The sequence below is a fragment of the Corylus avellana genome, chromosome ca4, assembly GCF_901000735.1.
Source record: "Corylus avellana chromosome ca4, CavTom2PMs-1.0".
NCBI classification, from domain to species: domain Eukaryota; kingdom Viridiplantae; phylum Streptophyta; class Magnoliopsida; order Fagales; family Betulaceae; genus Corylus; species Corylus avellana.
In genome coordinates, this window is record NC_081544.1 from 1,640,432 (window position 1) to 1,652,266 (window position 11,835).

The 11,835-nt window shown below is 35.5% G+C and overlaps 1 protein-coding gene and 1 pseudogene across 1 annotated transcript; both read right to left on the reverse strand.

Annotated features, from left to right (window-relative positions):
* Window positions 1-3,247: 3,247 nt before the first annotated feature.
* LOC132179698 (ethylene-responsive transcription factor ERF109-like) lies at window positions 3,248-4,195 on the reverse strand. Its single transcript, XM_059592457.1, has one exon. It carries the CDS (start codon window positions 4,102-4,104, stop codon window positions 3,403-3,405), a length of 702 nt encoding a protein of 233 aa, XP_059448440.1. The 5' UTR covers window positions 4,105-4,195; the 3' UTR covers window positions 3,248-3,402.
* Window positions 4,196-7,257: 3,062 nt separating this feature from the next.
* LOC132179743 (alpha-amylase-like) lies at window positions 7,258-10,533 on the reverse strand (annotated as a pseudogene).
* Between the last annotated feature and the right edge of the window lie 1,302 nt (window positions 10,534-11,835).

Genomic DNA, 11,835 nt, shown 5'->3' on the forward strand with positions numbered 1-11,835 from the left:
AATCTCCTCTCTATAGAGCAACTCGAATTGCATGCCCCCTATCCGCGCAAGGAATCCTCATTTTCATCTAAGAGGGATACAAATGTCTAGCCAAGATTGGTAAAACAACAATAATAGTAATCAAATAGTTGTATTACCTCTATATTAATTTTTGCGAAAAGAATGAGAGACACAAACATTTGTTTGGGAACACTTTTTGCAAGGTGCTTTTTTTTTTAATTTTAATTGAAAATTTGTTTTGACTTAACGTAAAAGTAAAAATAATTTTAAATATTTGAACAATATAAAATGGTTAGGGGTGTTTATTAATTTTTTTTTTTTCGGATTAAAAAGTAAAAAAGCTGTTTCAAACAGCATTTATCAAAAGAGTTATTCAACTGAAATTTTGATAGAGCCACGTGGCATTCCTTGGGAATAGTTCCAAGCTTCTCGGGCACACCGTACAGACAGGATTGCCGTCTAAAAATCATTTGGCAGGTGCAGAAGGACAAAGCCTGAAGCGTGGACTACACTTACGTCATCGCAAAGGTCACAGCATTAGGATAATTCTCAAAAGTAGCGTGTGAACACAAGGGGGAGAGAGAGAGTGCTGACCTGGTTTTTAAACGTCAACTCAGAATCCTTGGTGCCAACTGCCAACTCAAGCTCTCTAGTAATGGACGGTGGGATTGAGATCCTCGGCAATAGGCGAAAATTGTCATCAATAATTTTTGAAATGCCAGTCATCTAATGTGATTTAAGGGTTAATAAATTGTCACGTATTCCATTAATAATAATATAATAAAATATTATTTAAATATTAAAAACAAAATTATAAAAGAAAATAATAAAAAAATATAAAGTGATTGGCCACTCAAGTTGAGCCATGGAGGTGGCCAAGCCACCTCCAAAGGTCGGTTGGGGGTGGCCGAAGCCACCCCTAGGGCCATGGAGAAGCCACCCCCATGACTCAGCTGGGTGGTGGGCCACCCTATATTTTTTATTGTTTTATTATTTTCTTTTATAATTTTTTAAAAAATTTAAATATTATTTTGTTATTAATGAGACACGAGGCAGTTTGTTGACCCTTGGATCGCATTGGATGGTAAAGATTTCAAAAATTATTGATGGGCAATTTTCTCCCTATTGCCAGGGATCCCAACCTTGGATGGTGTGTGTTGGGCCACATGGGAATAGGCCTGTAGTCCAAATCAATCTGATTTACAATCAATTTGTTATAGAGTAAAGTGTTTTTTTTTTTTTTTGGCATAATTTGAAGATCTCTATGTTTTTTATTTTTATTTTTGAACGAGTTATCTCTTCATATATATATAATGTAAAATGTACGTACAATGCTAAAGATACAATTTGAAATCTTCTCAACCCAAATATTATTTATGACACACACAATATTAGCCTCTCGAACTATTACAAGACAATATTTATGAAATGTCACTGTCCTGTCCCAATCAATTTCAGATTTATTGCTGGCAAATCATTGATTTCCTGGCTTTTTCATCTCTGCTACTGGTGTTTTATCAAACGTAATCTCTTTCCCTACCTCTATCATAGTGACGATTCTTCTTTATATATGATAACTCATCCGGCCTATAGTTTGCTCCCAAAGATAAACCATAAAAAAACAAAAGACCAACTGAGACTAATTTCATTATTCTTAAATATTCGTGAAAACAAAACATAAGAAAACGACTTTATATATGGAAAAATATGTTGGTACCTACCTCCTCTGTTTTTCACGATTTTGACTCCTTTTAAATTTTACAAATTTAAAACCAGAGTTTATGAAGATTTTAAATTTAATATTTTTGTTCATTTTTTCCTCAAATAATTACAGTTATATCATTCTTATTAAAAATTAAATAAAAAAGTTATAAATTAAACAATGTCAGTGATACTTTCATTACGGAAAAAAAATAAATAAATTAAGCAATAAAATTTAATTATTTAGTAATTGACATGATAAGTACTATGTAAACTTTGTCATCAATTTGTAAAAGACTTTGAATAATGATAGACGTCCTCTCATATCCTCATGTGATTTTAAAAGTCATATTATTTTTGAGAATACAAAAAAATAATGAGGACATCTAGCATTACTCGGAGACTTACAAGAAAAGTTATTTGCCCCGACAACACTCAGTTAAATTAACTAAATTATCCTTCATTAATGACAAGTAATGAATAAGAATGAAAATTTAGATAGAAAAAACTTTTTTGGAGAGTAAAGAAATTAACTTCGATGGGTGTAGTCCCCAAGAGGTAATTTAATCAACTGGGACCACGCTTAATAAAGCGGAGGTCACTAATTCAAATTCTCATCTCCCTCTTGTGCAAACATGTCAAAAAAAAAAAAAAAAAAAAAACTTCGATGGGTCTAAATATAAGAATCTATATAATTATTATTATTATTCTTTAAATAAAAAATGTGTGTAGGGCCACCTTGGGAATGCTCATTGAAGAAGAATGAAATCCTACCAAATAAAGGTGTGATGTCTAAAAGTCGTATAAGCAGGTTAATCATGTGTGATTTAAGTCGTATTGTTTAACTAAATGTAATTACAAAAGTCTGTAGTTGACCCAGAATTGTACGATTTAATTTAGGTTAATCAGGCTTTGTGTTCTGAGCTCAGCAACATGTCCCTCCCTCTCTCTCTTACGTTTTCAGATGCTGTCGTCATCTCTTTTGCCCTTTTTAAATCCAAATCCACTCGTGACATATGAAGCACATGCTAAACATGGCAACATAGATTATCATAAACTTTTGTAAAAGCTGAAACGCACATGTACGTTCTATTACACATGGCAAGATACGTGACAACAGTCAGGCAACCTCGGAGATAATCATGGCGTACAAGCGGTCCATTCTTTATCATCACCCACACCCACACCCACTGCTCTTTCAAGCGATATTGTGGTCCTCGTGGATCCCACCCCTCCTTTCCAATTTTCCCAGCTGCCAAACATGTATGATAATTTGGGAACTGGGAACAGCCATAAACATCAGTACTATAATTATAATTGTATTCTGAAGACCAGACATGTTTTTGTGTGATTCTATCCACATCAGTCGGTACAAAAATTTTGTTTAACAATTTTCAATCACATGTTAATAGGTGTTGACATTTGTTTAGTATTTTTCAAAAATAAAAACAAAATAAAGAACATGTGATTGTTAATTGTCATATAACAAATTCTTCCTTAATAAGAAGAACTTTTCTGGAGATAATATTCTTAAAAAACATGACATTTTCTCCAAAGAACAAAGAATCAAACGAATTCTACAAACAAATCAAACTGCCTAATTTTTCTCTAAGCATATTTAATAACCTTAAATTCTACCCTTAATCTTCTTCTCTTGTCAAACAAAAAATCTTAGCCCACAAGGCCCACAACATCTATCGCCTAGAATGAAGTAGAACTTCGAGCATATTCGGTTCCAGTAGCAGTCGAATCCGACGAATCTCCAGCAAAATCCATCATCATCATCATCATCCACTGCTGAATTTCGTCCTCTCCAAGGCCTTCACAGAAATCGTTTTTCCTCCCAGTTTCAGTCGCCTGCTGCTCCGACGACGTCGTCGAGGGCTGTGAATTGGACGTCTCAGCCGCCGCGTAGTCCGGAAAGGGAAAGTTAAGCTTCGCACGCGGACCGCGGAACTCGATGGCAGCCTTGTCGTACGCACGTGCGGCATCCTCGGCGGTGTTGAACGTGCCGAGCCACACACGGGTCGCCCTCCTCGGGTCCCGGATCTCCGCGGCCCATTTTCCCCATGGCCTCTGTCTTACCCCTCTGTAGTTCTTCTTAACGCGCCTCTTTGACACTCCCAATTTCGGTTTCTTCTGCTTCTTGTCTTCGTCTTCCGCTTCTCGATGATCTTGATGTGCTGGCGGGAAAAAGAAGTTGCAGCCCAGACAGCCGTTAATTTTGCACACCTGACATGTGTCCAATTCAGAGGGCGGGAACGGGGTGCGGTCCGCACAGTACTCAGAAGTGGAGTCAGTAGTAGTACTACTAGTACACCCCGAGACGACGTTGGTGAGCGCAGCGACCATTATGGAAAGCTCTTGCTCGGACGTGAGGCGGCGAGGAGAACGTTGGATCATCGGAGATTGGTGGTCGTCGGAGCTCTCGTGAGTTTCGCTCTCTCGTGGCTGAACGTTGCAGACTTGGAGTAGTGGGAAGTAGTTTGAGCTTCTGTGAGTGAATTCAATTCAATTCCAAATATGACACGGTTGAGAGAAGGGGTTATATATGAGTTAGCGTGACGTGGCAGCCAGTTGGCACACCATTCACACACGGGTTTGAAGGGGCACGCGGGGTATTTGGGTAAAAAGGTGGATGGGAAGGAGTGTGGTACAGCAGATGACAGTTGATGACGTGGCGATGGGAGTTTTCGAGTTTACATGCTGTGTGATGTCAGTTGTGGGGCATACGCGGATTTTCGCGCGGATTTATTAGAGGAGTTGCTTCCACTCTGGGGTTAAGGGAAGCCGGTTGAAGCTTCCTATTTGTGGTTCCTGTCATTCTAGAAGGAAAAGAGTCAAAAGACCCACAACTATTAGCGCATTATTAGCAGCCCCACAAACAACAGGCTTGTTTGGTAACCACAATTAGGAATTATTTGTTAATATTTTGATTTTTATTTTTATTAAAATAATAAAAAAATTCAAAAAAATTACAAAACAAACCTTAAAATTTGTTTAGAAATCGTATTTTTGTTTATAAAATCGTAATATCAAATGAGAAGTGTTAGAGAGCTAAATAAATAAATTCAGCAAAAAAATTTAAACTGATGTAGCAATAATTTTTAAATTAAAAAAAAAATGCAATTCCTTCTCTCTTGTCTGCCACGTCAATTTTTAAAAAATTTCTGAATTTATTTGTTTGGCTCCCTAACACTCTCTATATGATATACCATATAAATTCAAAAATGCTTAGAGTCAATAAATTTACCATATTTGACTTATATTCTCTTACAATCAATTATTAGATTTGTATTCTTATATGAACCTTACATAGGTCAATGATAAAACCCATAAATCTAATAGTTAATTTATTGATTTTAAATGAAATTTGAGTAAGAAATAAAAAATTTATTGAGGGTTAACATTTCTTATAAAAATTAGTACAAGCCACGTGGCATTCGGGAATAGTCCATGTATACGGTACAGATTGGACTGCCGTGATGATAAGTTTGTCCATTGGCAAGTGTCGTGGGACAACACCTGAAACGTGGACTAACAGTTGTCATCCCAAAAGAATAATTCTCAAAAGTGGCGTGGGAACAAGGGGGGAGAGAGAGAGAGTGCTGACCTGGCATTCAACAGTCAACTCAGAATCCTTCATGCCAACTGCCAGCTCAAGCTCTCCAGTAACGGGGACGGCGTGTATTGCCACGTGAGGCAGACCAAATCAATCTTACATGCCGGGCCCACAATCCCACTCCACAGTCGACAATGCCAGTGGGATAGTTGACCAATTGTTGGCCACAATCCCATTGGTGGTCGATTCATGATGTGGATGTGGGGGACAAAATTGTACGTGTATTACCATACCTCAAGAGCCGCGGCTTCAAAGATATTTCGTCTTCGTTTGTTAATATATTTTTGAGAAATGGTAGAATTTAATAAAAATTTTATATTTTATTCATAAAAGTTTAAATGAAAAAATGTCACATTATATATTTGGTGAATAAAAAAGACAAAGCAAAAAGAATATGATATGGTATCTTGCCACATAAACTTTTATAGATAAAATATAAAGTTTTTATTAGATTATAGTATATTTCAATATTTTTTAATTTTTTAATTTTTTAATTTTAATGTCTTGTTTAAAAAAATATTTTAATGTAACCTAAATGTGAATATATTTTTGGGTGTTTTGCATTTTTTATTATTTGCTAACGTTTTTGGTTCTGAAAAGAAAAAAAAAAGAAAAACAGAAAAGAAATAAAGAATGTTATCAAACTAGAGGTTGTCAGGTTCTGGTCAAGTCGAAATATGAGTATAAGACTATATAGGTTAACTTTAATCCGACTCATGTAATTACACGGGTCAAGTCCCTCAATCACAACTCACTAATTTTGTGTTAGGTTTACAAGTTGTGTCAAAAATATCAGTGTTTTTGTTACATATCAAATTCAAGTTGTGTTGAAGCATTGGGTATAAAATTATATAAATCAGCCATAACCTAACTCTTTTAATTGAAACAGGTTAAACCCTTGAACTTTAACATGCTAAATTTATATTGAATTCATGTTGAGTATGCAAATTGTGTCTAAAATAAAAATTTGTCAACCATATACCAAACAAAGCTGAAGTGTATTGCTTGCTTGTTACCAGAATATTTTCAAGAACCAACACTTGGAATCATAGATGTGAATGAAGTAGGCATGCTTTTTGAACTTTGAAGTGTTGGAGCCTAATGGGGAACAACAACTAATATGATGCTTTGAATAAAAAGAGTTTTAGATTGTAGCCATTAATTAAAGAATCAAGAATCTGATGACACCTAATGTAGGAAAGTGGGCTCCTACTAATCAAGCTTAGCTTGTAAAAAGAGGCACATAAAAAAAATGCCTTAATAGAAGTAGGCTACAGATAGATTACCAAAATGTTCCAGCAGAGCAGCATCAGTCGCCAAAGAATATCAAAACTGGCTTCTAGCTAGGAGCCTAGGAACCCTCAAAAGGTGAATTCCAGACCTTAAAAAGTGATGATGTTTCATGACTTGAATAATTCGCATCTGCTTGGATCGAGGCTTTTTATGGATATTTCTGTCCTTTAAAATTTTTAAGATAATTGATAACTTAATATGATATCAGAGCAGAAATTCTGAATTCAAACCCTGTTTTCAAAATTTTCTTTTATTTAAATTAAATATTTTACCGTGACTAGTGATTTAACAAGGCAAACTTTCTGTGTAGAGTTTGAGCCATATGCAAAGTAGGGTGTCATAACAAACAGGGTATGGTCCTATTCTAACTTACAACCAGTGCAGCCATGATCCTATTCTAACTTAAATTTATCGTTTCTTATAAACTTAAATTTTTGAGATAATTAGTAATTTAATATGATATCATAGTATAAATCATGAGTTCAAGCTCCGACTCCTGTTTCACTTGTTGATGTAGAGTTTAAGCCTACATGTGAGCTTTTGGGATAAGCAATTATTTAAGCTAAAGTCCATAATTAAATTAAAAACTGAAATACAAACATTAGACATTTAGAAGCAAACTAGATAAAATGATGGTTTATTTTGCCCAACTTTCATCAACAATGATACAATATATTTTATTACAAAGGCTTCATATTAATATCCCTTGTTTACTCATTTTTATATTAAATGATTAGTAATAATACCCTATGCTTTTTTCTCCCACACAGCATACTGGCCACCAGAAAGAACAACTTGGAAATTAGGAGGGATGAGTTCTCCAACTTTGTCTTCTCTTGGACCAATCTTGGCAATAACCTTCTCGTCTATAGCAGCTACATAGAGACCCGTTTCAGCAGCTAGAATTCGCAAGGAACTGGTGGGTTTGATCCCATTTCTGGATCGGATTGCAATGAGTTGAGAGATCGGACTTTTGAGACTCCCGGCAAAGAAGTCAAAGAAGTGATCATAAAACTGTCACCAAATAAAAAAGATTTACATTAATTCACCTAATACAAACAAGAGCATGAAAGAATTCCTTGTCAATTAAAGACTAATTGTTTCACTCCACACTGATTTGATGAGACAGCAATGGAAATTGGACCTGCTAAATTGTAATTTACAGTTTTCATGTTTTTAAACCTTTTCCTTACTGCATGAAATGAACAGCAGAAGCAATTGAAGAAATTGTTGTCAATAACCAGTTATCTGCACTAAAGGCCATTGTCTTCCTTGATCTACTTTTTGTTCATTTAAGAGAGCCTCATGAAAATGACATTAATAACACCAATCTTAAAGCGAGAAATTAGATCGAGTTTCAAAGAAGTTACCACTGATGGGATCCCTGGATGAGTAAGAATGTAAACATATCCCTGCATGACTTTGTCTCCTTGGAATTGCGACAGATTTTGGTTACCTGTATCATGATTGTCAATGAAAGTTACAGCATTTCCTGGCTTCAAGCCAATCACTCCGGGAGCACCTCCATTTGAGTCGTTCAACAACGACAGCTGCCCCTACACTAATGCAGCTTGAAGCATCTCTTTTGTCGGAAAATCAAAAGCTAGGACTTCTCCTCCAGCCTCCTCTATCCATGTCGCAGTCTTGCGTCGAAGAGCATCCTGTTTTTCAGTAGAAGGGTAGTACCATATTTCACTTACTGCAAAATTTGGCTTAGTATTTGCCACATACATCTTAGTAATAGCTGGGGATTATCCCCGGCCAAAATCAAATCGCCACCCAGCAAACCCGACTTCGGTCTGTAGCCAGTTCATCCAATCTGATAGCTCTTTTTGGACTCGTGGGTTTGTGTGGTCAATATCCGGGGCAGCCCCAAATTCAGTTCCGGTGTCAGGATTTCCTGTGCCAGAAATTGGTGTGTCATTTACGCAAATGAAAGATCGGTCCCACTCAAGGCGATCATCTGGTGTCCCTCCTTCGAAAATGGTCATCAGCCCATTGCTATCTGCCTTCTCTGCAGTTCTGTGGTTTATTACTATGTCTGATATGCACTTGACCCCCTTGTCTTGGAAGGCTTTTATCAGCTTCTTCAGTTCATCTTTGTTTCCATACTTTGATGTATCCAGATCGTAGAGCCTTCCCGGCAAGTACCCTTGAGGGCCTTGAGAGAAATTAAGGAAACAAATCATATATTGGCAAAGATCCCATCAATACAATACATATAACATATATTGTGCTATTGTTCTTACTGCTAAAGCCTAACTAAAGACCCTATCCTATCCATCCCACAACACATTCTAATGTTAAAAACCTTGAGAAGAAGTAAACACATTCAGAATTAACTTCAAACAGATGGACTGCTATAAACTAAATGAAAAATATAACTTGTGCGTGCTAGCTGGGAGAGGTTCAATATGGCCAAAGAATTATATGAGAAGCCAATTCCCACTAATCATTTGCTCATATACCTATTCTGCAAAGTCTTCAATAAATATAACTTGGCTTTAAATTGAAATACAAGCAAAAAGACAGGAAAATAACAAACACAACTAACACAATTCGATGAGAAGAAACATGAACTATATAGTTCTAACACTCCTCTTTGAGACCCAACAAGTAAATATTTCAAGATTTTAGCTTTGATACAATGTTAAATCGCAACTTATCTCTAAAGTTAAAACTGATGATAGGAAATAATAGACTTAACAAATGAAGAATACCATGAACAAATTAAACTGCCAAATTCAAAATATGGAGCTAAGTTTACAATCGATAATGGAGATTATGTACAAGGTGTATAGTGATGAGTTTGGTAGAGGCATACCATCTGGATGAGAGTGAGAAGGTGGAGGGAGCCAAACATGAGTAATCCCAGCATCGGCCACATCAGGAACTTTGTTTATGAAGAAGTTGTACCATCCTCCTTCCTTCGTCCATGACTGCCAGTTGTACCCCTGTCCACCACCAAAAGCCCAGAAAATTCTTTTACTTTGTTGTGCGAAAAAGAGGGTGAGAGACAGAGACAGAGACAGAGTCAGAATCAGGCTTTTTTGTGTTGGGTTATAAATAAATACCTAAAGTCATACATATATTTATGTAAAATAAAACCAGACAAGTCTTAAACTTTCATATTATATATATATATACGAAAATGACATGTCTTTGAAAAAAACTTTCCCTTGTAATAGTAATACAAAAGATTTCTCGCTCGCCGTGGACACGCAAAAACAAAACAAAACAAAAGACCTTCGAAGGAATAAAATTCTTGTACGACCAAGAACCCCCCAACACATAAGGTATTCAAACCTGAAAGAGAACTTGAGAAGCTGTGAAGTTGGGTATGAGCGTGACAAAGAGGAGGAGATAGTGGAGAGAAATTGTGATTCCCATCTTCATCTTGCTATGAATTCAGTAGGTTGTGCATTTTTATGAGATGCCTTTCAATGGAATTTATAGTCAATCAAGCCTGGCTGCTTACTCCTTATTCAGATGAACATCTTGACTGCAAAATTGTAAGTTATCTAACGCAAATTAGGGCGTGATTAATTACTTTGACAAAGAGGAGGAGAAAGTGGAGAGGAATTGTGATTCCCATCTTCATCTTGCTATGAATTAAGTAGGTTGTGCATTTTTATGAGATGCCCTTCAATGGAATTTACAGGCAATCAAGCCTGGCAGCTTACTCCTTATTCAGATGAACATATTGACTGCAAAATTGTAAGTTCTGCGCTACAAGTCTCTTTACGAAAATTAGGGCGTGATTACTTTGACCTTATTTGCATGAATTTTAGAATAGTCGTTTCCTCAATAAATTCAATTACCACACCCTGTCCAAGGTAGTCTTTTTCGAAAAAATATACTTTCCCTCTTGAATTATCACCATAGTTTCATTTATACTTTTTCCCTTAGTCTTTTAGATTTTCAATTTCAATAATTAGGTCTTCACATTTTTCATTGGTTTCAAATAAGTCTCCCTATCAACTTACTGACCAATTAATCAATGGTATATCATGTCGGATCAATCAATTAATGCCATGTAACTCTCATTTGACACGTTGTATAATTACTGTATGTGCTAATTAATATTTACTTTGAAATTACAGATATACCATAAATGTACCTACTTGGCTCGTATGGTGGGTACATGACATGTCAAATTTGGAATTTCAATTGGGATGGAAGATCACATCAATGTCATCAAGTAATAACAAAAATAAGTAGCGTGTTTGCTGGGAAACTGCTATTATGCAAATTGCCAGCCAGAAATTAGAGTCGCCATGCAACTTGAATTTTAGCATTGAACGGCTGCTAAAAGTCCCCCGTAGAAGAAAGAAGTTTGAACAAGTCGATTGCCCTGCCAAAGTGGGAATGGTATGTAGGGAAAAATCCAATCTAGTGTGTAGATATTTATGGATTTTTTTTTTTTTTTTTAACAGTTAGGTCTTCACAATTTTGTATGATTTCAAATAAAGTATCTCTTTCAATTTATTGTCCAATTAATTAACGGTATGTTACTATCAAACCAATTGATTAGTATCATGTGATTCTCAACCACAATCCGCTAATTTTGTATTGACTTCACAAGTTGTGTAAAAAATTATCAATCTTTATGTTGCAGACTGCCAGTAGTTATACCCCTGACCACCACCAAAAGCCCAAAAAATTCATTTACTTTGTTGTGCAAAAAAGAGGGTGAGAGACAGAGACAGAGTCAGAATCAGGCTTTTTGTGTAGGGTTATAAATAAATACCTAAATACATACATTTATGTAAAATAAAACCAGACAAGTCTTAAACTTTCATATTATATTATATATATATATATATATATATATACAAAAATGACATGTCTATAAAAATCATCTTTAAAAAAAACTTATGGAGTCGGGTTTGAATCTATGTTTTGATAGCATGTTAAAGAAACCATTACTTATTTCAAAAGTTAAAGCTTATATAAAAAGATAAATTAAATTATTTAATTTATATTCTATCAGCACGTGTCATTGATACCTGAAAAAGAACTTAAAGCTTATACAAAAAGATAAATTGAATCATTTAATTTATAGTATAATACCATGTGCTATTGATACCTGAAAAAGAACTTGAGAAGCTGTGAACTTGGGTATGAGAGTGACAAAGAGGAGGAGATAGCATAGACAATTTGTGATTCCCATCTTCATCTTGTTATGCAATGTAGGTTGTGCATTTTATCAGAAGCCT